Consider the following 19,279-nt stretch of genomic DNA (forward strand, 5'->3'; position numbering starts at 1 on the left):
AGTAGCAAAATAACACACTTAAGCCATTGAAAACCAGACTGGTCAAAGAGCATCACTGAACAATCCTGCATTGTCCAGGGAGCCAGGAAACAGATTTATTAGGTCACTCAGGCCATCTCCAGTTTCAGCGAAATTGCCCTGTTCTAGGGATGGTTCCAACTCCCTCCTCTGGCACTGCCACTGTCCTTCACTGGGCAGCGGAAACCGCAGGAAGGGGAGGGGAGAGGTTCAGCAGAAGACCTCACTTTTTCAAGGTCTGGGAAAAGCACTGAGGTAGGACACTTCCATCAAGCCAGACATTTCCTAGTTTGGATTCCCTTGGACTGAGGCTTCTCCAGGGGAGGAACAGAAACACACCTTTACAGCTCAAAAAGCAAGAGACCTGCCAACGAGATTAGAGCTTCAGTTTTCCAGCACCAAGGGATTCAGCTGCCAAATGCTTGACGACTCTGCACCAGTTCCAGGCTATGCGTCCCAAGCCCCTCGCTAAGGCTCAGCGTACGGGTCTTTGCCAAGCAATTACACTCTTGACTCCTGAATGGGTTTCCACTCCCCACTTTTAGATCCCCAGCCTGGCTGCTTCTTGTTTACCAAGGAAAAATGACATTGTAAACCTCTCATTCCTTAGAGCTGGTGAGAAGTCCCTGGTTTTGGAAGCACTGGTCTGGCACAGCACCCAAACACGACAGGTAGTACAAGGCAGAGTGCCATGGGAACTGCAGCCAGAAGATGCCAACACCTCGGGCACAGCTCAGCCCCAAATCCTAGTTGCTAGCAGGCACCCAGCAGCACTCTGCATCCAATGCCACTCACCAAGGCACAGTTCCTAGGCCAGATATTCAGATTTCCTTATGGATAAAAGCATCTACAAAACACCACCTAAAGCTGCATAAGCCAGCCAACCTTGCAGAGCTGCAGCCTTTTGGTTAGGAGGAGGGAACCTCGCTGAAGTGCTGGGAGCATGCTGCTCCACACAGCCAAGCTGCTGCTTTTGCAGCGAAACAGAGCAGTTTGGAAAGCAGCAGTTGCAGAGTGGCTTGAATCAGTTCCTAGTACAAAGCAGCACAGGATGGCCTGAGGAATTACTCAAGGAAAACAATCATTCCCAAGCAGAAATCTCCAAAGAAAACTTGTAGGAAATGCTAAAGCAAGGATGTACATGTCCCTTTCCTTGTACTTCTCACCAACTGCAAAACACCCCGGAAGCTCACCCTGGGGGGCGGGGGGGGGGGAATATATAGCAATGGAAGACAAAAGACGATTACAGTCTGATTGCAGTCAGAAAACCAAGACAGAATCATTTGCTGGGTTCCACAAGGCTTGAGGCATAAGTGAGCTTGTTTAGTTTTTCAGCCCTCAGCGCACTTGTAACGAGCCAGAGCTTGTGCCGATGGTTAAACCCAAATTGCATCAAGAACATTTAACAGTTTCAAACTTGCCTAGCATATGCAATGAGTTCAGACACACTGACTCTCTCATCAAGAATCCAGATTCAGCATAAATGATTTAGTACACTGGATTAGTCTCAAGTGTAATGACTAACTCCTAGAAACTTTTACACTATTTTTAAATCCCACTTGTCAGGGCAGCACCTGGAAATTAAATGAGAATCCCAGGGAGATTTATCCCAAAGACAAAAATTAAACAGAGGTACCTTCCAGCTTCCAAGAGTAGCTGTGACAGGCTAGTGCCACCTGGTGGGAAGCTTTTCTCCATCCCCTTTGCTCGGTTTCATCCTTTCTGCTCCATGTTTGTTTCCCGGAGGCAAGACAAGGGAGCAACAACCAGATTAACACCAGAAAAAGCAGAAAGGGCTGGGTAGCTCTTTCAGCTATTCAGACCTAGAGGTTTTTCCAGATACAGGCCAGGGCACCCTATACTTCAGTCAGCAGCTTCTCAGTTACTGCATAGCTGAGAATGACTGGACAGACAGAGGCTCATCTGCAAAAGGAACACGTACACCAACACCAACATACGCCACAACAATCTCTGCTCGTTATTGGGCTGGTTTACAGATAACTGAGAAGCTTAAGATGAGAGGTAACATATCCCCATATAGGCTCTGGAAGATGTTTGTCTGGCTACAGCTGCAGCTCCTCACAGCATCCCAACTCTGCTAGAGACAACCGCCTCAATTTTACCGGGGCAGCATCAGGCAAGGCCAGACTGATCACCTTCACCAGCTTCAGGAGGTGGTGGGAACTCAACCAACCAGTTTTGTCTGTAACTGATCAGGGAGAGTGGGGTTGCACAAACTGCCCCTACTGCAGAGGCGGCCACTCCAGCAAGAGGGTCACAGCCAGCCAGGCCAGAAACACTACCACCACACCCCAGGGACAGGGAGAGGACCAACTTTCCATAGATACATTTTGATCTCCTCGACAAACAGGAGAGCACACAGAGGTCCCCTCAGATGAGGGCCCTCTGTTCTTAGGTCTGCACAAACAGCAGTGCTACAGCCCGAGTTTGACCACGCTGCTGCGTGCATGGAAGGGCACAGTGGAAACAGCTAGACTCCCCTGGCAGCCTTGCCCCAGTGGAAAGACTTTCTGCAACCAGCCTAAAGACAAGAACTCTGAACTAGGACACTTCCAGCTCCGGACAGAGGCGTGGGGCTGCAGACAAGACACAGACAAGATTCTAGCATAAGCCTGACGAGTCCAATATCTCACCAATTTGGCAAGACTGGTAATGTCTACATGCACGAGCCAGCAATACACAGTCGACTCCCAGCAGAACCAACTCCATACAGGGTGTATTTATTTTTTATACATTTAACACCGAGAAGACAGCCATTTTGATGGGACTCATCTTGTCCCTGGTGCATGAGACATGTAGAGCCAGAGGGAACCTGTCACAGTCCACAACTTCACTATTTCCAACCTGCAGGGACACGTCCTAGAAACGGATCCAGTACATGGCACTGCGGATACGGTTGTAATCCAAGAGCTGTTCAATAGGACCTGAACGAACAGAAACAGAGTTAGTCACTGGAGACATAGTTCAAATCCCTATGCAGTTTCCCATGGTCCTAAAGCAGACAGTGGCAGAGCAGACAGCTCACAATCCAGAGCAGCTATGCACAAAACCAGGCAACTACACCTCAAACCTGCATCAGGAAAACCAGCAGATACCATCTTTTGACAAAGAAACCGTTACTTATTTCATCAGAGCAAGCTGTTTTCTCGCACTGCTCCACAATGCTCAGTACAGCTCTACATAATGACATGAAAGACGGGGAGCCACCAAGCCATGGAAATTTTGGCTAGTTCATTCCAACTTCCTGTTCAAAAACTGTCTCCTTTTTCTAAGCTGCTCCACTTTGAAGGCCAGAGGAAACAGCTGCATGGAGGAGGGGAATCCACAACCCACAGGAAGGAGGCAGCAGAGCAGAGCTGAGCTGCTCAGGCAGGTTTTCTGAAAGGAATTTGTCCTTGGTCAGACAGACATGCCAGAGCAGCACAGGAGAATCAGGTCCCTTCACTTCCCTTACATAAACCACCATGACCCCAGGGTAAGGACACCTGGCAGACGCCACTGGGCCTGCACCCAGCTATGGGGCTCCCAGTCTTAGTCAGGGCTCTACAGCAAGTAGACAGGCGGGGAGGACAGCCAGCAGCTCACTGCCACTGCGCCTCCGTCACCTGCAGGCTTGATCTCTTGGCAAATGTGCGTTGGCACATCTAATGTGCAAAGGTAGGAGGATACCAGCAAAGAACCAGAGCAGTTGGGAGGCCACAACAAACACATGAAACACAGCTCACTTCCACTCAGCTCTTGACCCTTTTTCTGGTTTTTGAGCTACTGTGCACTAATTGCCACACACTACTTACCAACTGCTGCAATTGCTGGGCATTTGTCATAAATGTATTTACTGCAGATCTCTCTCACCATTCTTGCGTCGACGGCCTAATAAATATCAAACAAGCAATTAATGACCCCTCTAGCAGACCTGCCTTTCTCAATGTTGGAAGTTACTGTTGCCATTACATATCAAGATCACTAAGAAGATACTGTCAGACCCTTGGGGGCCATCTGGACCCACTGTCCAGCTCTTGTCTGAGAGGATGTCTAATGTTCTACACAGCACATTCTTCTGAGGGTACAGAAGGTACGGCAGTCCAAAGTCAGAAGCCTTCCAAGTGATATAGCAGCTGCAGAATTACAGAGACTAGATGCTGGCCACCTCTAGGGCAACTGTTAAAGGAATTTCAAGTTGTGCTGCTTAACACAGGCACATGCCCTGTTTCTGGGATGGACTAAATCCAGCCACAGGGACACAGGATACACTGACTGAGCCTATGCCAGAGATTCTGACATATTTATGTCAGCAACAGTGAGCTAACCACCTGGACTCCAGACAGCTTGCCAAAGAGATAAGTAAGCCTCATGTTACTGCAGTAAACTAAGGCCAGAAGATGCTGACACCAACCATGCAAGTGCTCCAACCAAAAGAGATACTTACAGCAATCCTGGCATCCCACTCCTCCAGAGGGATACGGCGTCCGTAGTTTAAGAGATGGCTTCCAATATTCTCACATACTGGTGTAGTACCTAGACATTGAAGATATCACATGGTCAGCATAACAAAAAGCCTTCCAGAACTGCATAGTCCGACCATCAGTCAGAGCAGACAGAAGAAACTCTAGCCATTAAACCAGCTTCTTAATGAAGTACCAGTCGTATTTACCACTCTAAGCAGCTCCAGCAGAAGTTAAGCATACAAAGATTGCTTCACTGGTCTCCAAAGTGTTATAAACAAGACAGACCAGTTTGAGGGTCTCAATTCTTTCACCAGGCAGCACGTTATTCACTCTGAGTAACAGAATGACTAGAAGTTTACAGAGTCAGAGCTAGCTTGGAGCACAGCAGGCGGGGGTCAGCTGCTTTCACAACATGGCAGGAGGAACGCCGAGTGGGAGAAAAAGTATTACCCAGTGCCTGTCAGCAGTACTGCAGTGTCCAGCAGAGCCCCTGCTCCCCAGGAAAGACATAAGCAGTAACCCTCAGAAAGCTGCAGAGTGGTCAATCCATAAACAAAAACATACCATCCAGTTGAGCCACCATGGCATTTCGGAGATAGTTCTTGGCTCTCTTCACCTCTGACTCTGTCGTACTAGTGCACAGACGCATCCTAGAGAGGAGAGGGAAAGTCCGCTAAAGCTCTTAAAGATGTTTGTCTGCTCAGACAGAAAGCAAATTCCTCCCTTTCCCAAGCCTCTGCAGAAATAGCTATTATCAACATCAATTGTCTTGCAGGCTTGAGATTCATTCTTGATCGCTGCAGAGCGGCTAAGAACTGGGAAGCACTGAACAGCAGGAGTCAAGAGCTCAAGCCTACAGGCAGGGAATATCAGCCAGCAGGTTACATGCTGAGTTACACTCATAAAGGTCTAAGCAGCCCTGGTGCCAGCTCTAGCTTGCCCATCAGGCACAGCAGTAAGCAGTCTGCAGTACGCTATCACAAGAGAAGGAAGGCATGTCAGCTATTCCCACACACGGCAAGCTGCTATGGAAACTGATGCTGAAAGAACAAGACAGTTCCACAGAGCCTGTTTGAACTCCAGCTGCTAAATCCCTTCCTCCCCTGCCAACCGCAACGTCTCTGGGGCAAGGGCTAACTCCATCTGCTCCATACGCAGCACGGCTCAGCTCAGTCTTAGATGTAGCCTTGAACCATTCCATGGGATATACATGTACACAATAGGACAGACAGACAGAAGGCCCCCCAACGCTGGCGTGACTCCAGCAGCGGGGCATTTATCAGCTGCAACGCAGGAACTCTGCCTGCTTTGCTCAAGCTTAACAAGACAATTGAGATCTGTCCCTTGGGAAAGCCTTGTCTCTAAGGCATGATCTCACTTGTATATAAAAAACGCAAAGCCTAATCGCTAATACTTGGAAGCATGAATGAAAGACCTGAAGAGCCCCAAGGTAATAAAATAGCTCCTCAAAAGCCACATCCTAAGACATTTACAGAAACCACTTAGAGGATCACTTCAGCAGAATGCAAGTTACCAAGAAGTTCATAAAGAGACACAACTCTGAAGACCTAATACGCTCCCCCACGCCAGCTCAGTCTCCCACAAGAGGGTCAGATCTTAAACAGGAACTTTTGCCAAAGTTGTACTTACCACTCCCCCTGAGCACAATATAGCATATCATCTATGGACAGAGGATCGGAAACAAAATGGAAACCGAAGAGGCCAGTATCAGAGTAAGAGGTGTTGAACGTCTGGAAACTGTGGCAGAGATCATGCTCCACAGCAAGCGTAGCCAGCCTGCTGGACTGATTCTGTAAATAAGGAGATACCCTCAGCCATTTCAGTCTTACAGCTTCCTCAGAGCTCAAATTCTTTCCAACAGAGCTGTTTTCACAAAGACCACAGACAAGACAGAGTGGAACACTTTGGTGAAGGAGAGCTTAATTTAGACCCTTCATGTGGTCAACAGATGAGATTCACTGGTGGAAAAGCCACAGACAATGGCTTAAGAGTCCATCCAGCAAAACCATTTCCTTTCCCAGCCGCAGACGAGGAGCTGGTATGCATACCACCAGAGTGGGAGAAAATGGGAAGCGCGAGGTCTACCAGTAGCAGGGGTTAGCACAGTTATGCAGGCCAGACAGATTCCAGACGAGAATGGATGCAATCCTGGGGGTTTAACAAGTTCTACTTGTTTTGCAGTTGTAAGACAAGCTTGTATGAGGGGACTATAGACTACTCTTGGCCTGCTTCCATCACCACCACCCCTAAACGGTTAGTTTGTCAAGGCAGGAATAAGCTGCTGAGAATTCATCAGCTAAACCTCTTCCAAACTTAGCAGAGAAGGTTCAGTTCATGTGCCAGCATCACCTCTCAAGAATTGTCCTGGATTAGCCTTGATTACACTTCTACCCTACTTTCCAGGCTCCTAACCGCTTCACAGTTGGAAGCTAACCACAGCAGAGTCCCATAAAGTACATTCATCTAGGGTCCCCACAATACTTCATACTAAAAGGCTCCAGGCTCTCCCTGGCACACTCACAAGTCTCTTACCTTACCACCTCCAAAAGTGCGGTCATAGCGTCCAATGATAGCATTAGCCACATTGAGGACAATGTTGTCTGGATCAGCCCATCCTGGCCCCTCCACAGCGAGAGCAATATGGGCAACAGGCAGAGCATCATCTCTGGCACGGATCTAAAAAATCATCCAGGAGTGGGGGAGAACAGCATGAGCACTGTAGCTTTGTCTGCAGCCTGCTGCAATGCCAGGCTGACAGACTGGGGGACTTGATATTACCCCAGCGAAATGAAACAGTCTCAGGCACTATTGAGCACAAACCAGCTGCTCCGACATGAGTTTTCCAGCAAATGACATAAGCAACAGCCCCACATTCTTAACAGATTTGGGTCCTATCTAAAACCCAACACACTGTGGCAATAAACCCCAAGAACAGAACATGGGGACACTACCAAGATGTTGCATCACCAGCTTCTCTGAGATGCACCAACAGATTTTTCCTCCCAGAAGCAGCTGTAACTGGTTTCACATTCATTCAACAGTTTGGCAACAGCTACTTGTTTTATTCAGAACCAAAACAACTTTACCTCACTCCCTGTGAAGCGACAGCGTGGGAGGACAGGCACAGCATCCTCTTTGTATGTAAAAGATACTCCACTGAAGTGTTGCCTAGCTACATCTACCAGCTCTTTGTGGGAAATACCTGGCAGTGGGAGAGCGAGAGAGAAACATATTTACAGTCTTAAACAGTTTAATTTAACAAAATAATCTGATTTCACATTAAAGATGTATGACAGGGGTTTGATCACCAGCATGAAAACACCCAGGCTTCCCAGAATCACAAGGGTCTAGAACTTGCCTCCAGCAGCTGCCAAGACCATACGAGGTGCCTTGAAGTGAGTATCAATATATGAAGCTAAATCTGCTCGAGTCAGATGCCTAGGAAGAACACAGAGACACCCAGTATATCAGCATCTCTGAACTGCAATGACGACAGGCTTAGGAGAAGCAAGTTCACAGTGCAGAGACAGCACTGATATTGTTCATTCTCTTAGTTGTGGGGTAATACTTTTTAGAATCAAGACCGCACTGTCAGTGTTTTCCCTGTGCTCTAATTCCAGAGTACAGAGAATGGAAACCAGTGGCCAAGACTGACAGTTAAGGGTAGGCTTCAATACAGACTAGAGGGTATTCACCCTGGGCACTGAGCCACAAGCATCCTAAGAGGTGCATATGCTCCAGGTCGCTGCTTTAATGAGCACCTCTAGCTCTTAATTTCTCTAATGGAGTCAAACTGACAAGTATGGGAGAGGGTTCAACCTGACCGCGCCAACCTCACAATTTGTGTGAGGGGGATTCTAATGAATGCGTGCAGCATTACACTTCCACCGGCACCAACAGGGAAAACAGTAAAAACACAACAAGAAGCCCACGGGCACAGATCACCTCTTTGTACAGACTGGTTTCCTTGTGCAGTTGCCACTACTGAGCAGCAGCGGTCGTGCACCCCAAGGACTGAACCCACGGACCGTGTACCACATCCAGCCTGTTGCTCACTTAATGTTCTCTGTGGTCCCCTCGACAGTGCGGGCCAGTGCAGTCCCCTGGAAAGCAGTGGCATGAAGGTAATCAAAGGTAACATCCGTCAAGTTGCTGTCGATTTCTTTCAACTCCTGAAGGATGACACCACGCTCCTTCTCAATCTGAGACTCCTCCAGCGCACAGTTCTGCACAATGTCAGCCAGAAGCTCCACAACTGCAACACATTTCCTATGTTAGCAATCCTCCTGCCTGACTGAGAACAGATGCACAGACAGCAGGGGCACCACAAGAGGAATGAGCAACAAACCACGCTGGGGAGTGCAAGCAACATGATAGAGATGAGTATTACACATTCCCACAGCATCAGGGAGGGACAAACAACATTTTAGCATAAAGTCTCAGAGTCAGCTTGCCGAGCATCACTGCCAGTGCAACAGCTGCAGAAGGTGAAGCACAACAGAAGCAGGGTACTGTTGCAGAAACATGCTGAACCCTTACAGAGAGCTTGCAACATCTACAGCGTACCCCACATCTACGGCAAGGCCCATAGCTCTGACTCAAATCACCACCCCTGGACAAAACCGACCCAAAAAGGTATCTGCACATGGTAGCACAGAGCACCAGCAACACCTCCATGAGCTGCACTGAGGACTCCTGACATAGTAGTTGCCACTGATTCCAATTTCTCAGCTCCACAAAATAACCACAGACCACTGAACCCCCCTGCTCTCCATTCTGGCAACATAGTGCAGCCTGATATAACAAGAACTTTGCAAAACTGGTTTTAGAATAGATGAACTTGCAGCCTCCAATCACCATGTCATGGCAGTGCTCTCTTCAACTACCATCTAGAACCTCCAATTTACTGCTCAGTTACAACTTAATTCCCTGGTCTGCCATTAGAAAGGATGCTGGTGGGAAACACAAGCACATGCGCTCACGTAACCTCCAAATCACACTTTGCTCACTGGCCATCCTACCTTTGGGCATGTCCTTGGACAAGGCTTTTATGTAATAGGCAGTCTGCTCACGCGAGGTGTACCCATTCAGGTGAGCACCCATACTCTCCACCTCCTTCTCAAAGGCAGCGCCAGGACGCTTTTTTGTGCCCTAAAAGAAAACAGATAAACACAATTATGAAACCAACAGATTACTGTTTCAGGCAGAACTAAAGCAAGGAAATGAACAATAAAGACCTAAACCAATAAAACCTGTCACATGATTTATAAAAGCCAAGAGCAAGTGCAGAAAGCAAGAGACTTAAAACTTGGCAGCTAAAGGATGGCTGAAGTGTATTTTGAAAGACCAATAAAAATCCAGCAGGGAAGACCTACACTAAGAAACAACAGTGGCTGAAGATCACATCTGTGGAAAGAAACCAAGAACAAGTCTAAACCAAAAAATAAGCAGGTTTCTAGCTACCCAAGCAGCAATATTCAGAAGAAGCAGAATAGAAGCAGCAAACTGCTTCTAATATAGAGCTCATCCCTCAAGGAGCAAGTCAGATGCTGCAAGTTGCCTATGGTGGCACAGGCTAGACTTGAGTCAGCCAGTCCCAGGCTTAGATGCCTTCTGCCCTAGGGCTGTTCAGCAGACACATTATTAGAAAAGAGCTGTAGCCTCTAAACTTTGCTGGTTCACTAAGAAAATAAAATTAAAATAAATAGCTACAGGAAATGCTGCTTTAAGTTCTGCCTACTAACTTGAAAAAACACGCTTCACAATATATTCCTGTATGTGCTCTACACAGTCACTGGGATAGTCAGGGATTGGAACCACAGAGTCAGAGACTGATTCTCACTTGTTACTTACAGCTTTTTTTCCTTTAAGAGGGTAAATATCAACTAATAAATAAAAGTTACCTTAATTCACGCACGCTTGCAAGTTGCCGCATATTCAAACAAAGAGCACCTTATAGGCTAGCTATCTTTTGAAGTTTATTTTTATACTATGTGCAAAGCCTCTGGGACTCAGATGACCTGATTTACACTCTCTTTTAACAGCTACAGCCTCTGAAATGAGAGTGCAAAATGTAAGTGGAATATTTAGAACAGCTCTCCACACAGTCCTGTGCCAGACCTAGCATACCTCCTTACCTTAAAGGCCAGATGTTCCAGGAAGTAACCAGCTCCATTGTTCTTCTCACCTTCATGGCGGCTCCCCACCCCGATCCACACACCTACCTAATGGCAAATGCACCAAGTACACATATTAGAAAAAAAAAACAACCAAACAACCCAAGCCTTACGCCACAAATACAACAGAAGGGACAAGAAGTCTGCTCCACAGATGTTGCACTAGTAACACTAAAATAAGAACAAGCACCAGCAACTACTTTCCATACACATTTTGTTTGGCTTTTTACCTAGCAGTTTTGCAAAACCCTTTTGGTTTGCCAAAGGGCAAACCCCTTTGCTTTGCCAGAGATATAACTACTACTGGTCACTTACTGCTTACACAAAAACTCTAAGTCTGCGAAAATTTATAAAGCATGAAAGCTTAAATACAGACTTAATACAAAGTCAGGCTCGGCCTTCTACTGCTACATTGATCCCACCAGTTAACAACAAGCAGTGGTAGGGTCTCTGTTAAAAGTTTTGGTTCAAATAAAGGTTTGTCACTTTTGGAAGACCAGGCAAGGCCGACTGTTTCAAGTAATCCCTCAACTTATCTTAAACCTACCGTACATGTTGGCTGATTGGACTCCTCTGAAGCTACACGGAGCCCATTGTCTAGAGTGGTGACTTGGGTCTCGGGGATGTTTTGGAGTGTCTGGGCATAAGTGGCAGCACCTCGTTTCCTTGTCAAAGTCAATAAGGTTGCCTAAAAAAAATAAAGGTTATCACCACCACTAACCAGCAACTCTGCAGCGCAGGGCAAACCTCCAGAACGCAGACTGCCAGGCTGGCACACAGCTGACCAAAGCCAGGCCAGACAAACTCTTTCACGTTTATAGCGGGGAGTTCCTGCTACACACCGCTGGTCAGCCGGCGGGCTGGAAACCCTACGCAGCCAGAGGTTTGCAACGGGTCGAAAACCGCAAAGACGAGTCCCACGAACCGCGCACCGGGGCGGAGGAGGGGGGCAGCCAGCAGCCCCCGCAAGCCCCGCGATGGGCGAGGGCCGCCGCCGCCGTCCGGAGCCGGAGGGTTTCCATGGCGACCGCCGCCCGCCCCGCATCGGCCGCCGCGTCCCCATGACCTTCCGGGCCGGCCAGGTCCGGCAGCCCCACTGCGCCGCGGGGCCTCCCGCTGCCCCTGCCGGCCTCCCCCCAGCCCACCTCGCCGCCTCCCCCGCCGCCGGCCGCGGTGACTCACTGAGGGGCGAGGGCCCCACAGCAGGGCCCGCCCGGCCGCGCACCCCGCCCGACACACAGAGGAAGCCGCCATCTTGTCCCTGCAGCCGCCGACAGAGCGGGCCGCAGCGCGCCTGCGCGGGCGGGCGGCGCGATAGACGGGGAGGCGCGTGTGCAGGGGCCGAGCGGCTGATACGCATGCGCCGGGGGAGGGCGGGGCGCCGGGGGAGGGCGGGGCGCCGGGGGAGGGCGGGGCGCCGGGGGAGGGCGGGGAGCCGCGCATGCGCCCTCTCGGGCGACGGCGCCCCCTGGTGGCGGGAGGGCGCGGGGGCGGCTGGGGCTGCGGGGCTCCCCAGGGGATGGGGGTCCCCAGTGGCGCGTGCTCACCCGTACCCTTCCCCCAGCCGCGTCCCGGCGGGCCCGGAGCGGATCGAAGGGAAAGGTGGCAGAAAAGCGGCAGAGGGTCCGCAGGGAGGGCCAGGCCTGGGCGTGGGCCTGCCCGAGGAGTGCCCACCAGTGCCAGGGTGGCAGCCAGGTGGCCCTGCCTGAAGTCGCCTTTATTGAGGAAACTGCATTAAAACAAAGCCTGAGAAATGCTACACCGTTTAATCCGTGATGCCAGCTCACTGCCGGGAGCAGACCCCCCTTGGCCTGGTGTGGGGCCCCCTCTGCCACCCCCCAAAGCAGGCCTGGCCTGGTGGGCCGGGCCCGAGCAGGGGCACGAGGCACCCTGTTGGGACAGCTGTTGGGACAGCTGTTGGGACAGCTGGAGCAGCTCTGTCGCGGGGGAGCTCACAGCCAGGGCAGGGCCCCAGCTCTCACAGTCCGGAGGTGCTGGTGGGGTTACAAGGCCTCCAGGCCTTGGGGTGGCTGAGTTGGTGCCAAAGCAAAGCCCTCCTTGCCCGCCCAGCTCCTCAGGGAGACATCTTCCTCTTGCAGGGCTACATTCTGGTGCTGAGGTCCACCTAAGGGGGACAGAAGAGGAGTTGTCTTGGCTGCGCCTCCCTCCATCACAGTGATGGGGACGGAGAGGCTGGGTGCTTACCGAGGCCCCGCGCTGCTCCCTGCTGATGTGGACCACGGCGTCATGCACCGAGGGGAAGAAGCAGTGCTTCGTGATGGCTGAGCTGAAGAAGTTGCCCCGCTCCAGCTGGTCAAGGACGGGCACTGTGTGGAGGGAGAAATATTCAAAGCTATAGCACCTGGCTATACTTCCACCTGAAGCAGCCTCCCTCCGCCTGCACTGCGGGGAACACCGGGGCCATCACCAGGGATCCAGCTGCCTTGCCAGAGGCTGTGGGGCTCAGACTGGGTCTGTGGGACACCCTGCAGCACCTGTCCCCTGGGAAAACCCCGGGGATATGGACACCATGGAGGGAGCCCCAGGCCAGCAGCTGTGTTCCAAAGCGGCGGGTATGCTTGTATGCTTGGCAGGGTCTGGCGGCTCAGCAGAGCCTCCTCACCCGGGCAGCTGGCAACAAAGACGTCCACTTCTATCTCATGGAAATCCCTGAAGATCTGCAAATGGCAGAAAACGTTTCACCTGGGAAGAGGGACGGGCAGCAGCCATCGGGCCACCCTGGTGATGCCCTCAGCAAAGCTGCAGGCCCACCTGCACCCCCAGCCCCTTACATTCTTCAAGATCTTGATAGAGACAGTGTCCACAAAGCTGACGGGGCTGAAGTCCAAGATGATGGTGTGCAAGCCAGGCTGGGGCAGCCCCAGGGTACGCAGGGTGGGCTTGGGGGGTGTGCTACCCTCTGCCCCACTCAGCTCGATCACTGCTATGTCCGGACCATTGTGCCCATCCTCTGTGTCCTAGGGGAGGGAATGAGACCCAGCCTCACTGCACGGGGGCTGGCAGCACGCCTGGCTGGGCAGTGTCTGCCTCTGGGCTTGCCTTGCCCTATAGTGCAGTGGGGCTGGGTGAGGCTCTTTGGCCATGCTAGAGCACGGGCAGCAGGTGGCTGTAGGAGTGGGTGCCTCACTTGCACCTCCACTCACTGTTGGGCTCTTTCTGGATGTTTAGACCCACCCCTCCTCCCAGTGACCCTCTCCAGAGCCAGGCTCGTTAGCTGGCACCAGGTCAGCCTTTGCTCTTGCTCTTAATTCTGATTAACTCACCAAATGGCTAATGACTTACTGGCTCCATGACCTAATCATTAACAGCCTTTCCCTGCCAACCTTGGGTGTGACTCCGTGGCCCAGCTCTGCCCTAGGGCCCCTTCGCACCCAGCGGCCCCAGACTGAAGCGGGAGCCCCACAGGCCACCGAGCCAGTTGAATGCATGGGCAGGAGGGCCAGGGCCAGGCAGGAAGGTGGTGCAGGGTGGCACCGGAGGGGTCCCGGTGGCAGGGAAGCACCTTTTTCCACTTTGCCTTCTCCTTCTCTGCTTTCTTCTGCTGTTTCTTCAGCTTCTTGAGGGCCTTCTTCTTCTTCTCAATCAGGCGGTCCACGTTGATGCCACTCTGCAAAACAATGCATCCCTGTGTCCTCAGGCACCCCATCGCCACCCTGGGGAGCACTCGGGGGCTGGAGGCTCTCCTACCTTCTTCTTCAGGGCCTCAGCATACAGCTCCACGTTAGCAAAATAGAGGGTGGAGGAGGAACGGAAAATCTTCACACCGGAGATCTCCTGTGCCTGGGGGCAGATGGGGAGGGTGCTACCCCGGGGATGGAGTCTCCTGCTCCCCCTCCCTCCCTCCCCCAAAATACCCCCGGCTGCTTTCCCCAGCCAACAGCCCCTGGGGGTGCTTTGAACTGCCTCCCCACTGCAGGCAGCTCAGCTCCCCTCCCGCCCCCGGCGCTGTTACCGTCTGATATTCAGCCACGTCCCTGTAGACATCAGTATCGGCGATGCGCCCCAGGATGGAGTAGTGGGGGCTGTGGGGAGCACAGCAAGAGGGTGAGGTCACCACAGGCTTCCCCAGCCCTCAGGATGCTGCCCCAGCCCCAGGGTACTCACAGCTGGGTGCGGAAGATGACAGTGAGCAGCCCAAAACCCACTGAGGCCGCCAAGCCAATGTCCAAGTTCAGTATGAGGGTGGCCACGAATGTCACAATCCAGACCACCTGAAGCGGGGACACGGTCAGTTGTGGCACGGCCTCCCTGCCAGCACCTGCAAGCCTCAGGGAGGGTGGAGAAACTCTCTCCAGGGACAAGAGTAAATCCCTGGGGCTGGTCAGCACCTTACCAGGTCCACCCGGTTGGACTTCCAGAGCATGCAGAGGTCATTGAACTGCTTGAACATGCCTTTGAGGTTGATGATGATGATAGCAGACAAGATAGCCTAGGAGAGAAGACCCTGCAGCTATGAGGATACTGAGGGCAGGTCTGGGGGCAGCTCTTGCCTGTTCCCCTGCCCCACCACCTTGCCATGGGATGGGCACCGGGTGGGACGTGGCATGGAGGCTGTGGAATCAGGTGTACCTTGGGCAGGTCCCGGAAGAGCTCTCCAACCTTCAGGATGGTCACCAGGATGACCAGCGATGCGATGACACCAGCTACCTGCACAGAAGGAAAACGGGAGGCGAGGGGTGAGTCCACCACCACTCGCTGTGCTTCTTGCCCCCACAGAGGGAGGCAGTGCTGCCCAGACCCACCTGGCTATTGCCCCCTGTGCTCTCCTGTACCAGGCTCCGTGACATGGAGCAGCTGATGGCAAAACACTGGAAGAAGCCACCTAGGAAGTTGCAGAGGCCCAGCGCAATCAGCTCCTGCAGGGACAGAGCAGTGGTGAGGGAGCATCATGCCTTCCCCTGGCTGCAAGTACAAGCTTGGTTTTCACCCAGGGAAAGGGCCCTGCGTGTTGGAGCATCACCTGGTTGCTGTCCACTTTGTAGCCGTGCTTCAGGGCAAAGATCTTGCCCAGGGAGATGCAGATGGCATAGCCCACCACAGCAATGGCGAAGGCATTGCCCACCACCTGCCCAAAGTAGCTGACGTTAGGGGCCACAGGTGGCTTCAACCTACAGCCAAAACAGGGAAACGGGGCTGAAACAGGGGGTCCCGTGGGCGGCACGGTGCCCCGGCACAGCCACCCTCACTGCCTGGCCCTGCTCACCCGCTGGGAATGTTGCCCACCACAGAGATGCCAAACTTGGCATTCAGGTTGACGCCGTAGGAGATGCCAGTGGAGATGATGATCTGAGGGAGGATGGCTGGAGTGAGGCAGGGCCTTCCTGCACAGGGACCATAGTGGAGGAAGAGGAGGAAGGAACTCGTGCCCTAGAACTGCACTCGCCAAGGCACCCCATCCCACTCCTCCCCACCCTGGAGGGGACAGGGCCACCCATGGCTTCATCCCCACAGGGAGCTAAAGCAGCTCTGGGTACCGTGATAAGCTCGATGGGGATGGGCATGGGCAGCTTGGAAGCCAGCTTGTGGTTGAGCTCTTTCACGATGAAGATGGCCACCATGGCAATGATGGCTGTCACCAGGGTGCCCACGTTGGTCTCTGGCAGCTTCTGGCAGATCTCGATGAAGGTCTAGAGGACACAGAAGGAGGGAACTGGCTCAGGAAAGCAGATGCCTCCACAGTAGTTTTTTTGGAGCCTCTGTGTGCTCCACAGATGAGCACCTAGGAGGTCCCAGTCAGCAGTGAGCCCCCGCTCACCATGAACATTGAGAGCGGCCCTGAGTGCTCCCCGACAGAGACCCCGAAGACATTCTTGAGCTGGGAGATGAGGACATGCACAGAGGCAGCAGTGGTGTAGCCGCGCACCAGTGGGTCTGAGAGGTAGGTCACCACGAAACCAAACTGCAGGAGGCCCAGGGCCACCTGGGAAGAGAGGCGGCAAAAGTGACCCACCGCTTGCAGCCCTGGTGCATCACGGCCCCCCATTCCCTGCCAGTCTAGGCTGGAGCCCCCTTACCTGGAAGATGCCTGTCAGGACAGTGATGGTGGCCACCAGCTCCACCCTGGCAGCATCCCGCTGTGCCTCATTGACTGTCATGTTGCTGCCATTGACAGACTCCAGGAATTTCTCGCTGGGCAGCAGAGAGTCTGTCAAGCTCCCGATCATGACGGAGATGACAGCGAAGGGGCCTGGGGACAGGCAGGGTGTGGGCAGGGAGCCCAAGGTCAGCACCAGCACCTCTCTGAGGTCTACAGGCATCTGTCCCCTTGGACCAGGCTCAAAGTGCACCCACTGTGCTTTGGCCAACCAGCTTCTTGGTGGTGCAAAGTAAAGGCAAGAAAGGTCCCCCCCCAACCTCTGATGTGGCTCACCCCCCTCATCCTCACTCCCTCCCCCACCATCCCTGTGGGAGCACGTGGTCCCTCAGCTCACCCACAGAGTTGTGCCTGGACGTCCCGAAGAAGAAGTAGAGGAAGACGGGGTAAAAGGAGGAATAGAGACCAGTGACGGGTGGCAGCCCGGCCAGCAGCGCGTAGGCAAGCCCTGGACGTAATGGAACGGGGAGACACATCACAGATGGCCGAGGCCTGGCCCCGCACCTGCAGGGAGCCCCCAGCAGCCTGGGCATGGCATCACTCACCCTGGGGCAGGTGCATGATGCCCACACTGAACCCTGAGGCAATGTCACCCAGGAGCCAGTCCTTGAATGGGTAGCGGGGCAGCCAGTGCAGGAAGGGCAGGAAGCGAAAGAGCAGGGACTTGGCAGTGGAGGCTGAACATCTGGTGGGGAAGGAGCAAGAGCCAGGGCTGAGCACAAGCTGAGGGGCTTGGGGACATCACTGAGGGTGGATGGGGCCCCATGGGAAGCAATGGATCCCATGGGACTCCCAGCTCCATCCACTGGAGCCAGGTGTCCCTCCAGACAGAAGGACAAAGTGGGGACACAGGAATTTGGGCATGGGGGAACCAACCCCCAGGTCTGCGCTGTGTCTGCCACAGGGACTAGGACAGCCAGCGCCATGCTCTCCGTGGCGGTGGGGCTGGGGTGCACAGTGCCTGGCAGGGTCCAGGCACATCCCTCCCGGCCAGCATGGTCCTACCTGGTCTTGTGGAGACAGCCACGCAATGAGGGCTCAGTGGGAGGTTTCCGCTGCACCACCTCCTCCAGGTCGGCCTCGCTCAGCACCTTGCAGGGCGCCCGGTGGCTCAGCGTCATTTCCCCCTCCATGGCCGCCTGGCCCTCCTGCGTGCCAGCCCACTGTGGGGAGACAAGAGCTCAGCCATGTCCCTACAGCCAGGAGCACCTGGCACCCTACCCACCCTGCAGCCCCTCATGCAGCCACGCTGGTCCCACGGAGCCATCCCATCCCAGCCAGGCATGCAGGACTGGCCCCGAGGCCGGGGCTGAGCTGAGTTTTGGCAGTCCTGGTGCAGCGGCAGCAGCTCGCAACAGAGAGCAGCAGGCAGAGGGTGCGTGGGCAGAGAGGGAACCAAGGCCTCAGCGACCAGTGCTGCCCGCTCCTGCCCCACACCAGCTCTGCCAACCACCCTTCTCCTCCACGTACCACAGCGCAGCCAGGGCAGTGGGCCAGCAAAGCCACACTGCGAACCTGTCCACAGACTTTGTCCCTTTACACATGAAGGGAGAAGGAATGTCAACCCCCGGTCACTGGCTCACTATCTCTCCGCCAGCGCCCTCCCCAGCCACGCTGAGCCCATGTGCATGGAGGAGTGGGGCTGAGCTGGTGGGCCCAAGGTATCTCCGTATGGATGCACAGCCTGGCCTTGCTAAGGGCTCCAGCTGAGAGTGCTACCATCCTACCAGGCTCGCCCAGCCAGTAGCCCTGGCTGGTCCTGAGATGCTCACCCACTTGCACCCGGACGGACCCGCGAACCACTTGTGGGGTGCCAGGGCTGTGCCAGCCCAAGTCCCTGTGTTGCCCCCAGCCCTCCTACCTGCTGTGCCCAGGCCGGTCAGGTGTCGCCAGCCAGGTGCACGCTCTGCTCCCTCCTAAGTTTTAATACCAGTCCGTGATCTTTGAGACGCTGCTCCCTGCCTCCTGCCCTGCTGAGGAACTGCGCACTTCCCAGCCCCACTGCTGCACAGCACCTGCCGTGTTCCCCCAGTGCCCTGTTGTGCTGGGATCCCCAGCTGTGGTGGGCCCAGGGCCGTCACCACTGTCCCCAGGGCCATCCCATCCTGGGCACTGCCCTGGCCAGTCTCAGCTCCTGGCCCACGGCCCCATATGGGATGCTGCTGTGCTTCAGCACCTGTCGGGTGCAAGTCAGGGGTCTTCTGGCTGCTGGGCACATCTTGGTGCCAAGTCCCTGCCGACAGCTACCAGGCACTCACCTCCCCGGGGCACTGCTCAGGGTCCCACCATCACCATCATGTGTCCCCAGGGTTCCCATGGGCATCCCCTCCCCACCGCATGTCCTGGAGCAGGAGCTGTGTCCGGGGCAAGCAAGGAGGGTTACCCGCAGCCTCCAGCTGTGGCGTCTGGGGTATTTTCCACAGGCTCTGGTCCCTGCTTACCTGCTGGAAATGGGGGTGCTAAGCCCTGTGGATCGCCTCGCT

The 19,279-nt window shown here is 53.8% G+C and overlaps 2 protein-coding genes across 2 annotated transcripts; both read right to left on the minus strand.

The window, feature by feature from the left end:
• Nucleotides 1-2,743: 2,743 nt before the first annotated feature.
• Nucleotides 2,744-12,020, minus strand: LOC130148439 (cytochrome b-c1 complex subunit 1, mitochondrial). The gene is made up of 13 exons (XM_056337005.1): nucleotides 11,864-12,020; nucleotides 11,225-11,369; nucleotides 10,643-10,725; nucleotides 9,527-9,656; nucleotides 8,562-8,760; nucleotides 7,864-7,943; nucleotides 7,592-7,707; nucleotides 7,038-7,181; nucleotides 6,135-6,295; nucleotides 5,049-5,134; nucleotides 4,466-4,554; nucleotides 3,834-3,909; nucleotides 2,744-2,963 (listed from the first exon to the last, which is right to left on the minus strand). Exons 1-13 carry the CDS (start codon nucleotides 11,933-11,935, stop codon nucleotides 2,899-2,901), a joined length of 1,446 nt encoding a protein of 481 aa, XP_056192980.1. The 5' UTR covers nucleotides 11,936-12,020; the 3' UTR covers nucleotides 2,744-2,898.
• Nucleotides 12,021-12,335: 315 nt separating this feature from the next.
• SLC26A6 (solute carrier family 26 member 6) lies at nucleotides 12,336-17,953 on the minus strand. The gene is made up of 19 exons (XM_056336132.1): nucleotides 17,802-17,953; nucleotides 17,342-17,481; nucleotides 17,134-17,244; nucleotides 16,717-16,889; nucleotides 16,458-16,622; nucleotides 16,177-16,329; nucleotides 15,906-15,988; nucleotides 15,663-15,810; nucleotides 15,445-15,558; nucleotides 15,272-15,349; nucleotides 15,036-15,131; nucleotides 14,807-14,913; nucleotides 14,655-14,724; nucleotides 14,390-14,482; nucleotides 14,205-14,309; nucleotides 13,474-13,659; nucleotides 13,305-13,359; nucleotides 12,887-13,008; nucleotides 12,336-12,806 (listed from the first exon to the last, which is right to left on the minus strand). Exons 1-19 carry the CDS (start codon nucleotides 17,927-17,929, stop codon nucleotides 12,783-12,785), a joined length of 2,151 nt encoding a protein of 716 aa, XP_056192107.1. The 5' UTR covers nucleotides 17,930-17,953; the 3' UTR covers nucleotides 12,336-12,782.
• Nucleotides 17,954-19,279: the final 1,326 nt, after the last annotated feature.

The sequence above is a fragment of the Falco biarmicus genome, chromosome 4, assembly GCF_023638135.1.
Source record: "Falco biarmicus isolate bFalBia1 chromosome 4, bFalBia1.pri, whole genome shotgun sequence".
Classification (NCBI taxonomy): Eukaryota; Metazoa; Chordata; class Aves; order Falconiformes; family Falconidae; genus Falco; species Falco biarmicus.